At 33.9% G+C, this 24928-nt stretch overlaps 1 protein-coding gene across 4 annotated transcripts in view; it reads right to left on the reverse strand.

Annotated features, from left to right (window-relative positions):
- The window catches only part of LRP1B (LDL receptor related protein 1B), a 1592931-nt gene that overhangs the window by 210130 nt on the left and 1357873 nt on the right, over positions 1-24928 (reverse strand). For all 4 annotated transcript variants that reach the window (XM_064484732.1, XM_031451350.2, XM_064484731.1 and 1 more), the window contains 7 exons: positions 23997-24116; positions 19307-19435; positions 16043-16165; positions 12461-12601; positions 11156-11343; positions 5565-5748; positions 2002-2087 (listed from right to left, as the gene is read on the reverse strand). In XM_064484732.1, coding sequence (XP_064340802.1) covers positions 2002-2087; positions 5565-5748; positions 11156-11343; positions 12461-12601; positions 16043-16165; positions 19307-19435; positions 23997-24116 — 971 coding nt within the window. The remainder of the gene's footprint in view (positions 1-2001; positions 2088-5564; positions 5749-11155; positions 11344-12460; positions 12602-16042; positions 16166-19306; positions 19436-23996; positions 24117-24928) is intronic.

Genomic DNA, 24928 nt, shown 5'->3' on the forward strand with positions numbered 1-24928 from the left:
CTCTCTTATAGGTCTTTCATGAAGACAATAAATACTGTTGCTGTGTTCGTTTGTGGCCCAGTTGAGCTTACAGAGTACTCTAAAAAGAGAACTTTCTTCCTTTGAGATAGTGCAATCTAAAAGGAAGACTTGCTAGGAATAAAACAAAACTAAACTAAACCCAAAACTTAGTAAAGAGAAAATAAACATGTCCCTTTTCCAGAGATCATACAAGGAAATCAATAGCTTGTGCACCTAACTTTGAAGGTACAAAAAGGCTTAGAGAGGGTATGGAAACATATTCTTAAGAGAAAGAGATAATTTTTCAATATTTTGTAGGTTTGATATAAGCTTAAAATTATACTGCACACGAAAATAAATTAAGTTAAATAATGTAGAAAACCATTTGGGAAGCAAAAACGTTTCCATTTTAAAGCAGTTATATATACTTAAACTTTCTCCCTAAGGGCATCTCTCTTATATTACTTATCTTTTAAAGAGATGGGAATCAAATTCTGCTATTTTAAATAGGATTCTGTTTAGTTTTTATAAATGACATGAAAATATTTTACATTTTACCCAATCTCTTACACTGCATAATTAGAGAAAGAGGCAGTATGATACAATGAATATTGGTGGCACACTCCAAACCCAAGAGCAAGAGTCTAAACCTCACAGACATGCACAAATAAGACAAGCACACATGTGGAAAGCACATGGAAAGTTTGAGGGCTCCAGTGACTTGAGAGCATGGCTTTACATCAAAGCGGCAGCTGCTACACGGCTTGGATTGTGCCCATTCAGGGATGTAAGCCCAGCACGGCTACACTGTCCTCTTTTTCATGAGTAGCCAGAAATCTGGATTTTCATGTAAAATTTTCATTTTCAGTCTGTGACTTAGAGGGGAGCTGGAAAATCCAACTCTGTCAGGAAGAGTCAATATCACAGTTGCTAATGAATATATGCACTTTAAGACTAAATCCTTAATCAAAATGAATGAAACTCTACCAACAGCAGCGAAGGAATCTGAGTGAGTGGAAAAAAATTACTTTCAGTTAAATACTATTTATGTTGCTGACAAATCACCCCACGAATGGTCTCTCTTGTCTAATGCTGACATAAACATAATACAAGAACAAGAAATATCCTTATTTTTGGCACACTTGTTCTAGACAGCACTATCACACAGTCATGTCACTATTACAGTTTGGGGCAAGGAGAAATTGCAGTAGAACAGATGTGAACTAAATCTTTCCAAAGAAGCTACTTCTCCTTAAAACTGAAGATATGCTAAAACTAACTGTAATTTCTTTAGTCCATGTAATAATCAGTCTAGTTTTAAGGATTTAATTTTATGCTATTTTCTCTACAGCCTGAGAGGAAAAAAAAAAATTGAAGTGAGCAGTTCACATTTCTATCCTGTCATAAAACGGAAATTCCTTTTCATCTCAAATAGCATATATAAACATACTCTGACAATAGAACTTAACCATCAATCTGGATCAGCGGCCCAGATTCTCTTGAGGTGGATGGGCTGAGGGATGAATGGGGTAGGACTGAACATACATGCCTTGTAACCTCTAACCATGACTAGCAATTGCCGTCTTGCTAGTTCCAAATTTTAAAGTCCAAAGATCATCAATCCCATTTTATTCCTTAGTTCTATGAACAGATACTTGAAGTTCTGGAAAAGGTATTTATTTTTAAATCCCAATGGGAGAAAAACAATTTGGGTGATGCATAAAATACCTTAAAGAGAATTGTATACTTTCCCTAATCCAGCTATTCTTAAAATAGCTTTTTGCTTGCATTAATTTGTTTGCATCTTTTACTTTCTTTGATATGATGTGATGTGACAAGTTGGAGACATCACCTGGACAATCAAATAAAACAAGGTTTACAATAATCTTCTATGCATACATGCATGTATTCATGAATACAGGCTTCAAATACTCTAATTATGGGGTACACATCTGGAGGGACCATATTAAACATTATGAAATCATCATAGGGATGTCATACCTGTTTCAAAAGTGTGTAGTTGGAGCCATCAGTGCTAATTTTCCTTATCTCATGATGATCAGCAAGAATTAGAAAAGGTTCTTCACCTAATGCCAAGACAAAAAACAAATTAGACTTTTAATTTGTATGGTTTTCTACTCAGCTTAGTCTCCATTTCTACAGCAATGCAAATTCAAATGCAGTGCCATCTAGTAGACTAATAGTTAAAAAATAATGAGCACTTCAGTTGATAATCATATGAAAGAAAAAATAATATGAAAAGATACCTGTGCAACATGAAAGATAGATGATTCGAAATCTCTCTCTTTCCCTCAATTTTCTTGAATATTAAATTATTGAATTTATTTGGAATTAGTGGAAAATATCTGCTGTTAAAATCTTATTTTTAAATGAATTTCAGGAAAAGATAATTTACACCTATCTTGAAACCTACCATACAGCTAAACGGTCATATAATCAGAACATTCTTTCTTATAATCAAATAACCAGTTTATGTTCTCAGAATGACTTTGATGAAGACCAAGAATTTCATTGCCTACATATATTTTTTTCATCTGCCTGAGGGACAGTCTATTTCCTCCTTATAATTCGTCCAACAAGCTTTTCAGTATTTCATTTGTTCCAGAATCTAAGAAAGATAATAAAAATAATCTGACAATGTTTCATATGTATATGAAGATCATTTAAATCTTTAGATGGGTTTTCTCTTCAGAATTTACTTGGAAATAAATTGGATTCTTAAATAAAAGTTATTCAGAAAGTCTTGCACAGTATATTTATTTGAATATGCATCTCAGTAATTTAAAGTTGGTTTGACCACATTCTTGATTGCTATTATCTTAGATCAATTAAATAAAATTTTTGTTCAAACTCGTTTTAAACATCTTTGTTTCTAAGATGCATTCATATAAGTAGTTGCCAAACAAACTAATGTCAGCAGAAATTAGAAAAAAATTGAAAAAGGTAGTCACTTTATGTAATTTAATGTGGACTTTATTGTGAATCATTTATTGTTATAGAGTAATTGTCCTGTCTATTTATGTACCAACTTATTACTTCCCTCTTCCTATCCTGCACTTTCACAGTAACTATATAGTATGTAGGGCACTATATTATGTTTTAGAATACCCTATGTCAGGGACTAAAAATGTGTGTCACAGATGCTGGACATCACTTTTTATCAGTGATGGCAGCATCTCCAATCATTCCAGTAATCCTGTTGAGGTTAAATTGAGACCCAGAACACTACTCAAAGGAGTTGGCTCTGAAGTTGAAGGTACCCTGCCATCCCATCAATAGAGTTCTACATTTATAAATATGAAATTAATCAATCATGTTCTATCTCAATACTTAGGCAGTTCTGTTCTTTACAACTTTAATATAAAACCTTGAAACTCCTGGAGGAAGACAGAGAAAAATCTTTACACTGTGCTTGACAATGACTTTTTTGCTTATGACACCAAAAACACATACAATAAAAGCAAAAATCATCTAGTGGGACTACATCAAATAAAAAAGCTTCTGCAAGGCAAAAGAAACAATCAATGTAACAAAAAGGCAACCTATGGAATGAGAGAAAATACTTGCAAACCATATATCTGAAAACATCCAAAACATATAAAGAACTTATGCAAATGAATAATATGAAATGATGACTCCAATTACAAAAATGGGCAGAGATATTGAATAGACATTTTTCCAAAGAAGACATAGAGATGGCCGATGGGCACAAGAAAAGGTGCTCAACATCACTAATCATCAGGTAAATGCAAATCAAAACTACAGTGAGAGATCACCTTACATCTGTTAAAATGGCAATCATCAAAATGACAAGAGATAAGTGTAAGTGAGGATTGGAGAAAAGAAAACCCTTGCAGTCTATTGGTTGGAATGTCAATTTGTGCAGCCACTATGGAAAACAGTGTGGAAGTTGCTCAAAAAATTAAAAATAGAAATAATATCTAGCAATCTCATTTCTGGGTATATATCCAAAGGAAATGAAAACAAGATAAAGATATACCTTCATTCCCATATTTATTGCAGCATTATTCACAGTAGTCCATCAGCAGATGAATGGGTCAAGAAAACGTGAGATATATTTTTATATAATACACAACTGAATATTATTCAGCCATGAGAAAGAATAAAACCTTGCCATTTGAAACAACTAGATGGTACTTGAAGACATTATGCTAAGTGAAATAAGCAAGACAGAGAAAGGCAAATACTGTATGAACTTGCTTATATGGGAAATCTGAAAAAAAGCCAAACTCAGAAACAGAGAGTAGAATGGTACCAAGGTTTGTAGAGTAGGGGGAATGAGAAGATGTTGGTTAAAGTGTATAAATTTTCAGCTGAAAGATGAGTAAATTCTGGGGATCTTATGCAGAACACTGTGATTATAGATAACAATACTATACTGTATACTTGAAAGTTGCTAAGAGAGTAGATCTTCAATGTTCTCACCACAAAAAAAAAAAAAAGGTAATTATGTGAAGCAATGGAGATATTAGCTAACACTACCATGGCAATCCTACTGCAGTATATAAGTGTATCAAATCAACACATTGTATTCTTTAAAGTTAAACAATGTTATATGTTAATTATATCTCAATACATTTGGGGAAAAATATCTAAACTCTCTTTAGCAAAAGATTTATGATTCAAGGACACTTTTTTTGCATCAAAATGTTATTAGTTTCTAATTATTACTGTTAATGAAAAACAACTACATAATATAGTAAGACATAAATTACAATGATTACAATTCATCTCCTTCATACCACCCTTTATAAAAAGTTTAAAGCAGTGGAAACATTGACTGGCTTTGAGATTTTCATCTCTTCTTATCCCATGTCACCAAATGAATGATGTAAAGACATCTTATACACCATTTTCTGGCCCATTTTAACAGTTATTATTACATATTGTTTTGTGTTATTTTAATAAGTTTGATTTTCTCCTCTAATGAATCGTAATAGGTTTTAAGTTATAAGCCATATTTAATTGACTTTTCTGATTTACAAAGTCAAACACACTACTTGGAATAAACAGAACTTTAATAATATTTTTTCAATCACAGGAAGAATTCAAATAGTCTTATACAGTTGATTTATTGTTATTGTTGTCAGCATTATAACTATTCTTATTATCATGGACCTGTTTTCCTTGGTGTCCGTGTATGAATGTGTGTGGTATAATGGAGAAGGTAAAAGATACTACAATACTCTCACAACAGGCTCTATAACAGTCTTGGCCAAACCTGCTCCCAAGAACCTGTGATTCAGTAGGAAGCAGTGCTAGAGATAGATCTTTTTACTTGTTCTCAAAATCTAGAACACACCTAGTAATTTCCAAGCCCATAATGCAATGCTATTACAAGCAGAGCAGTATGTGGACACTACATGAAATCAGAGTGACAAATTCTTATATCAAAGTAAGTAGGGGAGAATTTTGATGTCTCAGAAATAGCAAGGAGGAGTGGCTTCAATAAGAATGGCTATAAAATTCAGGACCCATATGTGTAACTGAGGCTGGATCAACGGACACGTTCAATTTGATACCTGAGAGTGATTTGCAGCCATTCGGGTTATCAGGTTGTATTCCATATCCGTCTGTACAGAGGCACTTATAGGTCCCATATGTATTGATGCATTGCTGGCTGCAGGGAAAACCTGAAGAGCATTCATCAATGTCTACACATGTTTTACCATCATCCTTCAGTTGAAATCCAGGCCAGCATTTGCACTGGAGAATGAAAAACAAGCATAATCAATTCATATCATTGATACTCTCTCTTCCTATTGAATACCCCTTTAGCAAGATTCAAGCAAGAAAATCATTTAAGAATAGATAATGCCAAGTCTTTCCATCCCCTAGTAATTACCCTTTAATAAGAATTGCCTGTATTATGTAAAGTTTAAGTTAAAGCATTCTCTCAAATATCTTCATTTAATTTTCTGAGATTAGCAAGATTACAAAAGTTAACTGAGCGAGCCATGTGGCCAGAGAATGGCAAGGAAAATAAAACTTAACTGTCAACTTCTGTTCTTTTTCAATTGCATTCTATTATCATGTTTTTAGAGACTTTAATGATCATAAGAATCAACCCTGATGCAGAGCTTTGAAGATTACTAGCATTGTCACATCTGTTCTTTCATGAGGGTCTTACAGAAATCTGTGATGTAGGTGTTATTATCCTTAGTTAACTGGTAAGAAATCTAGAGGCACAAAGGTGAAGACACCTAGATAAAGCCAGCAGGAGAGCTGAGGCTCTTTGTCATTTTTAACAAACAGTATGTAATGCTCAATTAATATTTATTGGCAGGGTCTGATTGCTTAACCAGACATGTTGATGTCTGGAAAAATAATAAAATTAACAGTTTCCCCACCATAATTCAATCAATACGAATCATCAAATCTTTTTTTCAGCATCTCTATCATGTTCTATATTACCCTCTGTGTACCCACAGTAAATTATGTGATATTTACTACCTGGCATATCAATTCTGTGTACAATGTCACGCCATACATGTCTTCACATTCCTGAAAATATAAGGTGCTGTGACTGGTCTTTCAATTGTATATTCAATCCCTGCCAAGTAGCATGTGAGAATTATATTTATCCAAAAAGAACCTATAATTGGCCAGGTGATTATGATCATATTAACCTTTACTAAGACTATTTATTGTACTTTGAATATAGGAATTTGTGAATATTGACTAAAATAGTGAATTAAGAAGGAACTCTAAATCTTTAGGGAAAACTAGTATTCAAAAATTATTCATAGCAAACATGAGACTTTGCATCTGTTGGGAAAGTATTAGAGGGATATGTTTTTTATTATTAAATGATCAGCAAACAATTAATTGAGGGGTAAAATTTTTTAAGTACAAAAAGTTGTTCATCACATGAACGGGAAGGAGCATCAACTTCACCTGAAAGTGCTCAGAAGATAAATAAATACCTTTTCCTAAGTCATTTTACAAGAAACGAATCTCTTTTAGCTCTTAGCACTTTTATCTTTAACAATTTATAATGAAAGTTATCTAATAATTCTTAGCAATTATAAAGAGTGTTTTATAATCTCCAAGTCCACTAACAAGCCAGCAATTCCGAGCAAAAGCCACAGCCTAATTTCCCAAACTCTCCTTGTCACAGTGTCACCATGACAATATTATTTTCCTTAGGAAGACTCATCCTATCACCTGACTTAGGAAGTCAGAGGAATGGGTGCTTATGCTTTGGCAAAAAAAAAAAAAAAAAAAAAAAAAGAGAGAGAGACAGAGATGCTTAAAGCTAAAAGTCACTGAAGTGTACACTTAAAATTGGTTAAAATGGTAAACTTTATGTTGTATATTTTACCACAATTTTAAAAAATAAAATTTAAGAAAAAGAAACTGATAGGCTACAAAAAGATATCACTGAGAAGAACTGGAGATTAGAACATGTGACCATGTGATCTGGAAGCCGGAAGACCCACAGGCAGACACGGTAGTTTTAAACTCAAGGAGCACTTCAGGACAGATGAGAGGACATTTTATAGACTGTGTTAAATTCCTCTCAAAGAACATTATGCAAAGAAATAAACAGGGTTTCTGAAAATCATTTTGAATGGCTAATGTCAGGCACATAGAACTGCTACATCAAATAGTGGGCTTGGATAAAAACTCATTTATGGAAAATTAATTACTTGAAGGTAAAATTGGTAAAATTTCCCAAAGGTAATGTATATTTCTGTAAACAAATGAAATTAGGATGTTTACGATTTACAGTAAGTTTTTTTTAATTATTTGTCGAAAGAGAAGATTTTTTTGAAGGATAATTTCCTCCCTAGTCCATTAACTTTCTTGTAACAAAAAATTTTTTTGCTTCCAAATAATTAAAAGGCATTTGTGGGAAATTCTACTAGCCTAAATTTCATAAGTTGAATGGAAGAAAATATAATCATTTGGATCCTCAAAGGACAAAAGGTGAGAGGATTCATCTATATTTAATAGAAAATAAAATAGAAAATAACAACGTTTTCTCACTTTCACTAAAAAAGACAATTTTTAAGAAAATGAGACATATATATTCAATATGATGTTAATATCCCTTATAATCAAAGACTATTTCAAGTTGTTCCGATTTATATTAATTTCTATAGAGGAACACATAGTTACCAGAAACAAATATAGCTACCCAAACTTTTCCTATTACACTCAGAAACAATTCTTTGTAGCTTTTAAAATGATATTTGGAAAATATTGACTATTTTATTTCTAATATATACATTAAAACTTCATCTCTCGTAAGTACATTTATTTTTACATAGTGAGTTACACTTCCCACCAATATAAAATTCTTGCTTTAGTTAAATGTTAGTTAAATGTTATCTCTTGTGAATAGTTATATCTGTTGTAGTTGTTTTACAGCAAACATGCAAATTGTTCACAGTCCAGAAGGTCTAAATTTTGCCTTTATAAGCAATTTTCATTTTTTTGCAGAATTTGGAGAGGGATTTGTCATGTCCTGCTGACACTGTCATGAGAAATAAGTTACCGGATAGTTTCCCTCATTCCCTGAAACAGGGATACCCATTACCTAACATTTTTTTCCTAAAATAGATTAAGCACCTTGTTGCACCTAAGGCTTTTTACTCAGTGTCCTATAAATGGTCAGAAATATAACATATCATATGTATATATGTATAAATATAACATAAATATAATATATACATCAACACAACATGTGAAGTATTTGCTTTGACCCTTTGCTTAAATCTCTTATTTGTGATTCTAGTTTTAGCTCCTTCAATTTTTGAATTGGTCTTGCTCCCCGCACCAGATGTTTTATTTTATTCATTAGTTTTGACATGTGTATATATTTGGAAACATTATTCACATCAATTTTGTCAGGTATCATATATATATATATATAGAGAGAGACTTTCTGAATAATTAAATAGTTTATCTATTTTAACTAGCATTCTTATTTCATTCTATGAATCCTTCAGAGAAGTCAAAGCGAAAATGCTGATCTTCTAAAGGTATCAATAAAGAACCATTTCTGTGTGAGGAATCTTATAAACATTTTAAATATTATGATTTAACACGGCTTCCTAGATGAGACCTACTTCTATCAAAAGTAGTTTTCCAAACATGGAATCTCTGGGCAGTCAGTACTTCTTACATGCAGGCATTTAAAAACTATTAAACTTCATTTTGGGTGTTATGTCAAAAAGTGCCCATTTGATAGTCCATAATTTTTAGATTTTTACCACCCAGAGTATTATGGCAGGTTTTAAATACACACAGCATAAATACAAAAATATCTATTTAGAAATTTAAATTTTAGACAGACAGATGGGAAGACAGAAAGATAGAGATATATATGCTATAAGATAGAAATAGATTATTATTTATAACATATGATGAATTTTTAACTATTACCTCTAATAATTCTATAACATTCCCTAAATTTTCTTTATTGATTGTACATAAATCACCAATAATATTTTTTCTGCTTTATTAGGTTTCAAAATATTTACTGCTAAAATTAATTATCTGATTTATCTGATGCATACTCATCTCATTTAGAGCTGTCCTGGCTCAGTTGCCTTGTCTTCTTCTACCTGTAATATAGTACTTGTGAGTCAGTGCATTTGTGTTTTAAGTCTGTAAGTTTAACTAATTCTTAATACAATATTGGGTGGGAAACCTTTTTAGAAATATAACTTTCGTGGTAGTTTATTTTTTGCTCTCTATTTTTACACAGGGGAAAATGACTACTGTACTTCTTAGGTTACATCCATATACAGTAAAATCCAGACCAATGTAGGTAAGTTAATCATCGTGTCAGAAATTCAAAGATTAAAAATGGCAAAGTGGACGTTTGGCTGAATTTACCATAGTATAGAACTGGCTTGTCATCAAATGTCAAGGCTGGCAGGGAAAGTGGTCAAGCTTCTTTGTCATATGCATTTTTTTATCTAGCATCTTTTCAAGAAAGCCACTTAGACCCAACTGAAACACTTTTGGTGGTGGGAAATGAGGCAGCTCATTCCAATGGGAAGAGTTCCAATGTTTGAAAAGTCTTCCTTCTATTGAACCATATTCTAACTCCAGCGTTTGAAACAACACAGACAAGGTATGCTCCCTATTCCAGGACTTCATATGTTTAAATACAGCTAACCAACCATTTTGCTTTAGGCAAAACTTCTCCCAAAAGTCTTCTCCAGACCCCTTATGCCACTGGCTGCACAAATGTGGACACATGACAATTTGTCAAGGTTCCTCTTACACGTGTCACGTCCATGAGAGTGCACAGTAGCCCCAGTGCATTCTGGTCAGTGCAGAACTCTTAACCTCGGTACTGCTCTTACCAGGCGTCGGCCTGCCTCTGTGTTTCATAGGATCCATGTCATTTCGCTGATTCATACAGAGCTACTGTCCGGTTAAAAACACTAATTTGCAACTGAATTGCTCTCATTGAGGTTTTTCCACATACACATAATCGATTTTAATCTAATGCACCACTTTATTATTTTGTTTGTATGCATCCTCCATTCCAACATACTGAAACAGAGAAGTTTTCCAAAGCTATTTCTGTCAATCACATTTGTCAGTGAATCACCCTCGTCAGGAAAATGGTACCAACAAAAAGCAATTAGGATATTAGACATAATTTATTTTTAGTGTACCTGCACTCAGTCCTAATAATTCATGTGTTCTGTTTTTTTCTCCCTATTTATGTGAAAAAAATATTGTATTTTCCAGTGTTGTGGTAAACAAACAATTAGCCCCTTTCACTTCAAAGATGTGTAAGAGGAAGAATGAGGGAAGAAATGACTCAGAATTTAAGAGAACTGGCATACATATTTATGCAGCTACTAGCAGCAGTATCTTTCCTAAACACTGGTCTTTCTTTACTTACTTTTTTATGTCCAGCATTTATTGAAAAACCTTTGGATTTTTTTGTCTTCATGAATATATTCTAACAATTTTTACACCACACTATAATTATTTGCTTATACAGGAACTCTTCATTTAAATAGTTTTAACTAACAATATTATGATGACTTTAAGTTTTACAGCCACATTGGGCTAAATAGTTTTTACTATCTCAAATTTGAACGTATCACACAATTTTCTATTTTTGATGAGTACCTACCTTGTAACTGACTGGAAGGTCCTGACAATCTTGAGAACATCCACTGACTTTCTTACTCAAACACTCATTTATATGGCAGTTTCTTTCATCAGAGTCATCGCCACAGTCATCCTTATTGTCACAAAGACCTTCACTGGGAATGCACCTGCCATTTTTGCACATAAAAAATGAACTGTTGCATGACTGTTCTGGAAAAAGAAAATAAAACAAATGGAACATAAAGGGCATGCCATTGTTTTATACTACAATTGCTGAAAAGATTCACAAATATGATAACTTGTCTGTCGAAAATGATAATCAATGTATGTACATATAAAATACTGTATATTCAGTGTAATATTTTACACATAAAGAAAATCAAGGGCAAACTGTATTTCATGTTCAACACTTACTGCAAATCTAGCTTTACATTGAAAATTAACAATCAAAATAAGCATCTATAGTAAAATTAATGGAGTATTTCTGTCTTTATCTATACTGTGAAGAATGAGTTCAGAAATGTAATGATAGCTTGACATTTCCCTTAAGCCATAGGTCTCTGAGAAATTAGATATCACTAAAAATTAAGAATCTGGAATAGGTAGATATCCTAAATTCTTTTTCTTCCTAGAAATATAACATTGACATTTTTAAGTCTAGGCATAAAGAAGACACTTGTGATGAATAACAGTTGTTCCAAATACAGCTATGGAAAGGAGTTCGGGTTTTGCAGCTACGCATAACCTCATCAGGTTTTGAACATTATCATACATGATAAAAGAAAGCCTATTAACATGGAAACTAGGTGAAAAAAAGTAATTGGGTTTATTCTAAAATTTACTGACTATGTATTCAACCTTTGGAATAGTTAAGGTAAAAAAAATTAGCCAAGTTTGGCTATGTATATATTTCTGTTCAAACAATATGCAATTTATTTAATTTTGCCTAAGTTTGAATAATATTGATCTCAGTAAATCTCAACATCTTTTATAATTAAATTTTCAAATAAGTCCATAAAGGGGAGTTACCTGCACAAAAAATTAAAATATTAAGAAATATTACATTTTTAAAGGGGCAGATTGATGGAGTCATCTGGTTCATTGCCTCAAATGTTCAAATTTTTGGCACAGACTTAAATTTCTAAAATTTAGCTCTAAAACAAGGTTGATTACTAGGATCTTGAACAGTATCAGTGGAAGCATCACATGCTTAATTATTTGCATTTCCTCTCATTGAATACCACATGACATGAAAAATTATAGTCACAGTTTTGCCTTTAAAAATAACAAATTTTGGAATAAGCATGGTAGTATATATTTTCTGTACCTGCACTTTTGCACTTTGGGTTTAAAGGGGCTTCATCAGAGTGGTCTGGGCAGTCAAAGTCTCCATCACACTGCCACTGAGAATTTAAAAGGCAGCGTCCATCAGCACAACTAAATTCTTCTGTGTTGCACTGTCGGTATCCTGGAGACAAAGAAACAGACATTTGAATTCATATAACAAATATTCATTAAAACCTCATTTCATAATGTACACTAAACCTAATTAACCATGTGGGTTACCCATGCCTCTTATGCGAAATGTTTCTCATGTCTTTCTAGGACAGTTATACTTACAAGAGATATCTGTGGTTAGGAAGTGGGATTAAGATACAGAAAACAAAGCTGGAGACAAGGCATTCTTATTGTTTCTACATGAGGAAACAAGAATGCAACACTTGAGTATGCCATTTCTGTTCCTGTATTATTTATATCCTAAGGATTTCCCTTAGAATGGAAAACAAAAATGAAAGCTGTTCAAAATTATTTTCAAGTCTAAGCTTAGGTATAGTACTAAAACATATGGATGAACTGATTCTGGGTTATAATGACCATTTTCAGAAGCTATAATGTCATGTTTATGTTTGGGAAGCAGCATTTAAAGTGTGAAGACTGCTAAAATGAGAAAAAATAACCAATTTATAGAGCAATGAGCACAAAAACTACTGTGATTACCCTATATATCGATTCTTAGAGGCATTCTAAAGCTTTATTCAAATCACAGTATCAACCCATCAGTTGTTAATGTTCATACCTACTCCTGTTTGTAAGTAAAGGTCATTTGATTTTGAATATTATGAAGTTTTTGATTGGATCTTTGCCTAAGTTTGTTAACAATTAAAAAAAATCATTTCTATTATAAACTTTCTGGTAAATGTGGGCAAATATTTTACTTTTGAAGACAGAAAGTAAGATTTTTATGGTTTAAAGAATGAACAGAATTTTAATAAAAAATGATTCAATAATGGTTATTTATTTGTGATGTTTATCATATTGCATGGCAAAACTAAATAGTTCTAAAATATCCCCAGTTTCCCTAGTATTTCTGCCCTCTCCCTCCTTTTTCACTAGTTCCTCCTCTTCAGCCAATACATACGTTCAAGTCTCTCCCGGCCCAATAACAATAAAAATCCACCCACATAACTCTTAACAACACGTCTCTTCTTCCTTGTACAGCTCAATCTTGCTTTCACTTACTCACCTCCAGTTCATCATTCCTTCATTAATGTCTCATTTCTGCAACATCTACCTTCTGAAATTCCTCTTAGAACTAACATATATCAAGTGACAACTGGTACAGGTGTCTCTGACTTCAATCTGCTTCGCTTTTCTGCAGCACATGGTGCTGTTGTCTGCACTACCTCAGAGGTAGCTTCCTGACTTACTATTCATAATCCATCCTTCCAGGCTTCTTTCTAACTTTGCTCTTGCTGTTCCTTTTTTTCCCTTATTCTTTACAAAATTTTCTCCTGTTCTTCCCTAAAATGTTACAGGGGAAGCCTTTATTTCAATCTTCAGTCTATGGTTTTCTCCTTTTCCTTTCTGTAGCGTTTGCTATTCTTAGTCACATTTTGAATATCACGCTCATGCTGATGGACACCAAGTTAATATGATGTGTCCTGATCATACTCTAGAATTCAATTTTCAAACATTCACTATATAGCTTCATGTGATTATCTGATTAACACTTCATATTCAAAATGTCCAAAATTAATTATTTGTTACATCTCTCTCTTTCCGCACCAGCAAAACTGTCCCTTAACCTCATTCCAAAGCTCATTAACAACACCACCATCCTCCAAGTCATCCAAGCTAGAAATTCTACTTTATCCTCCATCTCTAACTGTAAATGAATTCTGACCCTTTCTGCACTTGCATTCCACCATTTCTGCCCTAGTTTGAAATCATAGCGTTAATCATCAGAACTATTGCAATAACCTCCTAACAAGTTTATTTTCCCTTTATGGCACCTCTCTCCCATGGTAATCTTTCATCCACTCTGCTGAAAAATATGTTTCTAAAATATAAATTTGACTGTGACATTCCCCTGTTTCAAAATACGTGCTGCCCACTGAGAGATAAAAGAACACAAATTCTTTAACACTGTATTTCAGACTTTTTTACAATTTAGCTCCAACTTAACTTTCTAAATTCAACTTACCTCACAGAAGACTAATGGCTATTCCTTGGCCATATCAAATTACAGGTTTTTGTAAACATACATAGAATTTACTATGTGTCTGGAACTGCTCTAAGCACTTCATAAATATTAATTCCTTTAATTTTCTAAACAGCCCTGAGAGCTAAGCAGTGGTGTTACATGTTTTTTACAGATGAGGAAATTGAGGTACAGAGAAGTGAAGTAATTCTCCAAGGTTTCATAGCTAGTAACTGGCAGAGTCAGGATTTGGACCCAGGCCGTATGGCTGCAGGGTCCATGCTCTTAACCACTATGTCATGCTCTCTAGCATCTAAATATGATTTCCTCTGACTAACATTCCCTGTGTCTTTTCTTTGGTGTCTCAAGAATTTATTTTCTCTACCCTGATTTTGTATGCTGTGATTCATATTCCCACATCACAATGTATGTTATTATTCCATATATTGTATTTCTGATTTTCCTGTTTGTGTGTAATTTCTTCTAGTGGGATTCCTGGCTCATTCATCTCCATATCAACCAAATATAATGTCAAGCAGAGGAAATATATTCAATCAGATATAACTCTACTTCAGATTTACATCTTGAGTTATGATGTAGCTTTTAAAATATCACATTGAATCTATGACTTAATGGTGAAATGATCATAAAAACTGATATCCACTGATTTCAAAGAGATTCATGTCAAAGATCAAGGCTATAGATATTGTACAGAGAAGGTAAAGGAGGGAAACTAAATCTACTGCCTTTCATGGGTATATGTGAAGTTCATAGCTCTTCATTTTACATTTACTCGTGTATGCATTTAAATGTTTTATAAAAATACTAGGCTCACATAAGATTTCAATTTCAACAGGGAATTTTTAATATACTAATTTTTATCGCAAAAGTCATATATGTGTTTGTATATACATTATATAGATATGATGATTCGATAAATATATGTGGCAAGATAAATTTCATGCTGTCATGTTAAATTTTAACAAATAAATACACGTGTAAAAAGATAAAGCAAATAAAAATGTTAAGTATAGAGATTCTGTGACAGTTGCGAATTGTATTCTTGTTTTCCTCACCCCAGTGCTTGATTTGGCTATAAGACTGAACTAGCCAGCCATAAGCTGTCTTTAATGGACAAAACTTCAAAATTACTTAAAATCGAAGACATTTTTATAAACATTTGCCAGTGTGGTTCTTGATAAGGACACACTACAAGAAGCAGGCATAATTTCCAAATATGTATGTAATTGTGGTAGAGTTTAAAGAGGTTGCATGTGGTGTGCCTGTATCACTGAATTTACATGTCCTTAGTGAGATTAAGAAATATATTTATTTATTTTTGTTATTTATTCATATATTTCTTGAGTCATTTACGAGACTGTTATTCAGCTGGAGAATCTTCTCCATAGAAGGTTTAGATATACTTACCACACTGCAGTGACTCATCAGAGCCATCTCCGCAGTCATCGTCATGGTCACAAACAAACTGCTTGGGAATGCATACTTTATTACGGCACATGAAAGCATTTTCATCACACGTATTATTGGGAGCTAAGAATGACATCACAAAAAATTAAGTTAGATGCGCACCTATTTTATCTTCTCCCATGTTAGGAATTTGGGGAATGTATGTTGTTATACTCAATACACTCAATAATTCATGGTTATTTAAAACAGAAAATTTAGTTCAACATTTAATATAGCAGATGAATTTATTATTAATATACATTAATATGTGTAGTATTATATGAATATAAATATATATACTTCAAAGTTTCAGCATTAATACTTTCAACAATTCTAGAGTGACCTTGAAATTTCAGGCCATTTAGCAATTTATAAGTTTGCTGAAGGATGAATTCAAAGGTTCATATGTGATTAAAAAAAAATCACTCAGCTGTGATAATGTGGCTGGGTTTTTTCTCTCCTCATGCCTGTAGTAACGCTAGCAAAGTGATAAAAACCTTGCTTCTTTGTGAAAAATGGACCTGAAAAGGCCAAGTGCTAATGCTCATGATGGAAGTGAAAAGAAAATCATATGGGCTGAGAAAGTTACTGCTTTTAAAAAGAAGATAAAACTTCTGGATGACTTCAAGAGTGGGGTGTCAAAACAGGTTAAGATCTATGATGTGATAAGGCCAACCATAAGTACCACACCAAATTAGGAATATCAATCCATGAAATGGAACATCGATCCTTTTGGAATACTGATCCATGGAAGTAGTGCTCCAGCAATCGCCCTAACCAGTGGGAAAAATGGCTGATCAAAATATGCAATAAAACTTCAGCAAAAAGTCCAAAAGACAGTAACTTGTACAGAAGATGTAAGCGTTAATAGCGTATGCATAGCATCATAGAGGTTTGGTCTTTTAAATGCTTTTAATCATCTTTTCTTACATGTAAAGGATAAATGCTGTGATATGATTCAAGGTTTGGGATATTTTGAATGTTAAGAATCTGCTCTGTGATGGATGTTAACTAAGCTTATTATAGTAACCATTTTGCAGTAAGATATACGTGTATCAAATCAATATGCATACTCTAAAACTAACATAATATTGTAGGTCAATGATTCTTAATTTTTAAGTGAAAAAAATATAGAATCTTCTCTATATTATTACAGTATACTGGAAAGAGGAAAGCTTTGCCAAAAGTTGCTCTGCAACTTATAATTTTATTCTAAGAAAGCTATCTACCTCCTTGGTGCATCTGTTTCTTTATCTGTTTAATGAGGATAATAAAATCTATCTGCTAAATTTCTTGCAAGAATTAGATAAGGTATATGAAGCAGATCAGCTCATTTTAGGTACTCAATAAATTCCTCGGTGTTCTTTCAATTCTCATCTATATAACAATTATTTTTGGCAGATCCCCAAAGGCACTTCACTGAGATCCTGTGGGAATTCAATAATGTAAATAAAAGACCTACCAAAAAAACTGACATGTAAAGGGCACTTGAAAAAATTTAGATGCCTTCCAGTCTCTCCCCTTCATGTCTTAATAGGCACTTTCCTCTACCTAGAATACTTCTCTTTCTTCTCTTTATCCTCCATGAGTCAGATAATATTATTACTTTTCCTTGAAATCCTTCTATGAGACTTCTAGGCTTTCTAACACAACATTTCTTTGCAATGACCTAGTATCTTTTCTATGCATCATTCTGACACTTAAGGTATTATAATTATTCTTTTACATGCCTATGAGCTCCCGACCTCCCCACTGCCCCCAACTACATGAAGAAAGGAAATCTCTGCTTTCAAGTCCGTAATGACTGAAATAGAGACATGAGGCTGTGAAACAAAAAGAATTATTTGAATTCAATCAAGCATAATGTATTTTCCACAAATGTATTTTCAAAAACAATGTGGAAGCCACATAGGAGCAGCATTAAAAATTGCCCATTATAATCAAAGTAAAACTCAGTTACTAATCTCTACTCTAACTTTGAACTATGTGACAGCTTATATAACTCAAGTGAATTATGCCCATTCTAATACATGAATTATTCTTTAAAACATTAAGCAACGGAGGCTTATTTGGCATTAATGCTCTCAGGTCACTTGAGTACAATTTGTTGTATTTTAACATAATTTACTTAATCGCACCCAAGTGGTTCTAAAGCGTTAATACGCCTCCCAGAGCATTTACTTGCTACAATAGCAACAGTATACAGGGACCATCTGGATCCCTGAACTGATGCATAATCCTTTATTATGTAGCCCTCAGTGGCCCCATTGACCTTTACAGACACAGATTATCAGTTTCAAGATCAAAGTGATTTATTCTGCAATAGCATGAGGTCTGTGCACATAAGCCTGCCTCAAAGTTTTCTTTTTCCTTCTCTGCTATAAATGTCCCCCAAATACACACACCCACATACATACACTATTACATCATGGCGTCAAATACAAAAGACCTGAAGACAGGTCACTGGAGAGATGACTGGCAGACTGCACTTCAACGAGCAGAGTTCACAGCACTGTTTCTGATAAATTGCTCAGCTCAACTGATCCCCTACGTGACCTTGGGACCAGGTTTCAAGTATTCAGTCTCTTCATTCTCCTGATGACGCAAAGGAATTTAATTTTTACTACTGAGTAATTCCCTGAGCATTTCCTGAGGTGACCCAGAGTTAGAAACTTAGCAAATTGTCTGGCCTCCAAAGCCGTACATCTGATCCCCCAGCTTCATTCAGCTACATCCGCACTATCTTTAGCTGACCTAAGGGTTAATATCCTATCCGCAGGACTAATAGGTGTTTACTGACCTTCCGGTCAGCAGCTACTTAGGTCACAGCAGCCATTTACAGAGTATCTGCAACAGGCATTTTAAAAGCCTTCAAGGGGAATGTGGGGTGCAGGGGGAGATGCCAAAGACAAAGTGACAAACCGACCACACACATACAAAACGCAGTTGCGTTATCTCAGAAATGAAATGGTAAATCCTCATACATCAAAAACAATTTTAACATAGTAATCCCCCTGTGCACGTTGGAAGCGCTCTGAACAAGCGGTCAGAGGGGTTGCTGGGCTACTGTGAGGACAACATCCCACCTGATTAATTCCGACACTACCTAAGAGTCCAGAGACTGGGAAAGCGAGGGAAAAGGTGACTCGGTGAGCGCTACAAAAGCAAAGGTCTGAGGACTCGGCAGCAACTTTCTTTCACAGACAACCCCAAGGGAGTTCGTACCGCAGCCTGCTGTGGAGAGCTCGTCACTTCCGTTTGGACAGTCCCTTTCACCGTCACACAGCCAGTGTCGGGGCACACAGGCATGGGAGCCCTGGCAGCTGAACATATCAGCCGCACAAGTGACGGCACCTGAAACCCACAGAAAAAAATGCCATTAAGAGCCTCACAGCACGTGCACTGGGAAAGGCCTATCATTTCCTATAGACAAGAAGGGCAGCAGAAGAAAGCCACCGACAAGGAAGAAAGTACAGTTACTTGGAACCATCAAGAAGTATCCTTCTGCTATAGACAGTTTCCTCTCAGTGCATTTCTTCCCAACAGCAAGCACTCTATTTCTTAAAGCTACACAGCAGAAAATTGTAAAAATATATATTTTCTCCTTGCAAAATGTAGCAAAGCATTGAAATGCTACAGAATTGTGAATAAACTGAGATAAAATACGAAAAGGACGGGACCTATGAGGATAAGAATAATAATTTTTATTGCTTAATATACACTAACATATTAACTCATTTAATCCTCATGGTCACCCTAAAAGGTAGAACTAGTATTAGTCTCATTTCGCAGAAAAGGAAACTGAGGCTCTGAGAAGTTGAAAAGCTTGCAGGAAATCCCAGGTTGCATAGGGAGTCGCATGTTGAGCTAAGAGTCCAAAACTCTTGATTCCTAAGCCAGTGTCATTATTGTTACTCCCCACCTTGTCTTGTTAAAAAGTAGAAATGTATGAGATTTGCAAATGTTAAGCACTATATATTAAAATAGATAAAAAATAGATTTCTTCTGTATAGTACTATATTCAATATCTTGTATTAACCCTAAATGAAAAAGAATATGAAAATGAATACATGTATATATATTCATGACTAGGACATTATGCTGTACACCAGACACTGACACATTGTAACTGACTACACTTCAATAAAAAACAAGCAAAAAGTATAAGTGTATGCATGTCCTCTTTGCTTTTACACACTTAATAAACAGAATCCACTTTTTATTTATTTGCTCTATCGATTAAATGTCCTTTTAGTTGCATGATGTTGTTTTCAAATGTATACAGGAAAAAAAGTTCATTGACTTTGATTGTAAATTTAAAGGGTCATGGGTGGTTTCTCTTTGCTTCTCCTTATACAGGCATAGGGTCATCATATAAAATTAGAAAATGATTCTTTCTCACAATATTTCCCTAGCCCCCAGTATAGTTAGATGTTATTGAATGGCTTATTTGTTTGCTTATATATAAAATATTTGCTGAGTGAATCAGTAAGACCTCCGAATCTAACTTCTCTTTAATTTCACTTTCTGGTGAACAGACGTTACCCACATAATAGATGCTAAAAACAATTTGTAAGAATCATTCAAAAAAATGTTCATACCTCCAGGAAGAAAATATGACTGCCTAGATTGATGAAAGACATTTATTTACAAACATTTAAAGCTGCTTTAATTGGATTATCAATTAGCATCTTACTTTTCAGCCACAGAGTTGTTATGAAAAGTAAATGCTTTTTAAAGCAACGTTTTCAATACGGGGACAGCAGGGTGACCCAATAGAATCCCCTGATGATCTTTTTCAACGTAAACACGCCTGTCCTGACATACCCTTTAACTTGGAGGACAGGATAGCAAGTGAATGTTGAAAAGCCCGCTAGGCAATTCAGATTTACTTATTTGATTGAGGATCAGTGCTAACAGAATGAGATTGAATACGATAACAATTACTGGAAGAAATTATAAAGGAAATCTATTAAATGTTGGTTTCATTTAAATATGGATGTACTTGCTACCTATTATGTCTTTGGTGCCTTCTATAATGAAATTCTCTTCCTACAAAGTTATTTTTCCGTTATTCCTCCTTATTATCTACCTTTTCAAGCTTGCCATAAGAACATAAAGTATCACATTCACTATTATACTCTCGATTAATGTTTTAATTTCCATAATGTTTTTTGTTATTTAGCTAGAGATGTAGAAGATGCATTCTCTCTGCTATGGAAGTTTTGAGACACGTATAGCTCCTTGTCTACTTTCTTATTGTCACTCCAACTTATTCCCAAGGTAGGCATGATAGATATAGCATTGATATGACTGCTGAGAAATTTAAATCCATATGACCTTGCAGAAGACTAGGGTCTGGGTTTCACTCTAAAGTGAGGGGTGAGGGGCATGACCATATAACTACTAAGATACCTCAAGCTATAAAATGGCATGAGGCTCTTTGCAGCTAATTTTCTGTCTCCTTTGGTGGTGGTTCCACAGATTCTGTGTCAAGAGTTTGGTCAAAACATTATGGTCGACTGGAAAGAAAATGGGCCGAAGAAAAATTTCATGTCTTCCTTGCATAGTCACCACTGTTGTCTGGAGACATGCTGCCTTCCTCAGGGAAATGAACCCCAAGGGAGAAGGAAGACAGACTGAAGGAATTCTATCAGATCCACTTTAAGTAGCTATTCAGATATTGCATGTGATGGGTAATAGTTACCATCCAATTTAGTAAGTATTTCAATGAATTCTGGTCCTATCTCTGTCATCACTGATTCACTGCGTGACCCTAAGCAAACTTACTAGCCTCCGTGACTTTTTCCTTCCTCATCTATCACATGACGGGCGTGAACTGGACTATGATTTTCAAAACTAAAGCTTCAGATCCCAAGTCAGAATCACTATGCACTTATGAGGAAAAAATATGTCTACAGCCTACATTGGAATGTTTGGAGGTGCGAATTAAGAATCTACATTCTCAACAAACCTCTGAGAAGGATCTTTGTACACTGAAGGCTAAACACCACTGGGATAAATTATTTATAAAGTTCCTTTCCAGTCCTAAAATACTAAGTTCAGTTCATCAACTGATGGTCTAGAGCAGTAATTTTTATGTGACAACAGCTTGGTAGTCGGTACATAAATTGCAGCCTTGATTAAGTTAATTAGGGTGTTTTGACGACAGGTAAACATGCCCATTACCATTAAAACCTTTTAAAAAAAATTCATCAGGATACTGATAGACATTTGCATAACAATGACAGTCTGGAAAATAAGGGAAGAGAACAGGAGAAACAAAACAAAAGAGAATGAGAGTAAATTCATTTATATAGTACACATTGGCCATGTTAGATGATCATAATAATTCCATAAAGTAGATGTTTTGTGCCCACTTAAAAGGTAAGGAATTTGAGGAACAAGGAATAAAATGGACCTGCTCATGACCACATAGTTGGAAAATGCACATGCGAGAGAATTCAACTTCTGGGACTTCAGAGACATTACCACTTCTGTTATACCGTGTCCACTCAAAAAGAATAGCCGTATCAGTGGAGCCACTTAGTGTAGAATTAAACAAAGGGTCAAAACCAAGATGCTTTTAGAGATTGAAAACATGCTCGACCCGCTATAAGTAGGTAATCCTTTGGTTAAAATTCAGTAAATATTTACAAGCAAAGAGAAGAAAATTAGTTAAAATAGACTGGCCAGTCACCTAATTAATTACTGATTTCTTTTTCTTTCTAGAGCTTTCTGATAGCAATCTTTCTATCTTTATCTGTGGTATAATGACATGGTTTCAACTGTGTAAATAAAACATAGTTTTCAGATGGCTTAATATAGGAAAATAAATTGCCTGCTTTCTGAGGCTATCTCCAATTTTATATTATTTATGGAGAACTTCGGTTTAGTATGAACATTATAAATCTTATTTACCTGTTTCCATGATAGTGGCCTAAATTGCAAGCCATAACTCCTGAACATTTTTAAAAGGTGTTAAATATGCTTAACCTTATATGTGAACCTGATTCTATGACTCAGGTCCTTTTCTCTCTAAAATAAGGATAACAGCTATGAAACTGGGCTGATATAATGAGTAGACAATCTAGAGCTATAGGTACAAACACACATGTGGAAACATCAGATAGATAAATAAAAAGACAGACAGACATATAAATAAAACAGAATGCTTGGTCAATAATAACACATTTAGAGTGATTAGGTTGTTTCCTTCTATCTCTTAAAACTTCATTTAATCATCCAATTTAAATGATTTGTTATATTCTGTAATTAATTAAAAGCAATTACATTGGCTTTGTAGTAGACATATGGTTGTAAATATAGACATTTGACACTATACCTCTAACCCTATAAAGCTGAATTTTAATGTACATTTTAAAGTCATATACAATAGCCTCCTTCCTTACTTCCCATTTAAAACAATTCACTAATAAAGATCACTATAATACACACATACACACACGTGCACACACACAACATGTGTGGCTTATGGCAATCTAAATCAGTATAACACAATTGGGGGTCAACTTAGCGAGACTTATCAAGAGCAATGAAAAAATGTTCAATCATTTGATCCCAGTAATCTCAATCATTGAGATCTATTCGAAAGAAGTCACTGAAGACGAGAAATACAACTTGCTAATAGATTCACTGTGTTAACATTCAGGAAAAAAATCCTAAAACTATAATAACAAGTATATATATGTGTACATATATATGTATACATGTATATATAAACAGAGGACTAATAGGTTGTCGTGAAAATAATAATAGTTACATTGAAATGTATGTACATATTAAACTTTAGTTTAACAAGGTAGAAAACACGGTTTTTTCTGTGTGCTCTAATGGCAGAGCGTAAGTATCACACACCTAAAAATTGAATGAGAACCGAAAAGAAACAGCTTACCACAAATGCTATCGCTTTCATCTAATCCATCTCCACAATCGTCCTCTCCATCACAAATCCAGTGTTTAGATATACATTTTTGGGCCGAACAGGCAAATTGGTTCCAAGAACAAGAAGAATCTAGAAAACAAACAAGAATGCTTGTTTTAGGTGCAGAAGAGAAAAAAAAATAAATCATTTAAGACCATCTTAGGAAAGATGGTGATGACAGTGAGAAAGTTCTTTTTCTTTGCTAAAACCCACCATCCCAAAATAAAACAAGCAAAATTCCTCTTTAAAATTTTATAAAATTTTGACAGCAGCTTGCCTGAGTTATCCAGGTGATAACAACATCATTCCTTCAACATAATCGCACAGTGTTTGACTCTGAACTAGTCACTAAGCTCTTCACTCTTCCTAAATATATTCCTTTGGCATTTGCTTGTCATTTTTTAAAAACATATGGTATACAGATATAAAATAAATATTCCACACATGAGGTAGTTATTTCTAATTTTTAACCTACTTTTGAATAAGTGAAAAAAAAATTATACCCTAGGCAAGGTCAAATATGTTGAACTCACCACCACATACATTTGATTTTAAAGATGAGGTGACTAAGGGGGTTTTAGGTTGACGACAAGCCACCAGTTTCGTACCTATACATACTTGACAGTTTGATGTTTTTGTTTCTCTCCCTTGGGAACACTTAACATTCAAATTCATTGGCAGGCTGGCTGGTATTTTGTTAGCAAATTATGCATTTATAATAATGCACTCCATTTATTTCCAAAGTTTGTGATAGTCCTCCCTTCTTAGCATGTTTATCATCAGCAAACAACCAAAAAATAAAATCTTAGTAATTACTGTGTTAAAAAAAAACTACTATAAAAATAAAAATTTGATTTTGATCTTATAAACTATTTAAAAACGCATCTTTATTTAAAATATTT

Source organism: Camelus dromedarius, chromosome 4, assembly GCF_036321535.1.
Source record: "Camelus dromedarius isolate mCamDro1 chromosome 4, mCamDro1.pat, whole genome shotgun sequence".
NCBI lineage: Eukaryota > Metazoa > Chordata > Mammalia > Artiodactyla > Camelidae > Camelus > Camelus dromedarius.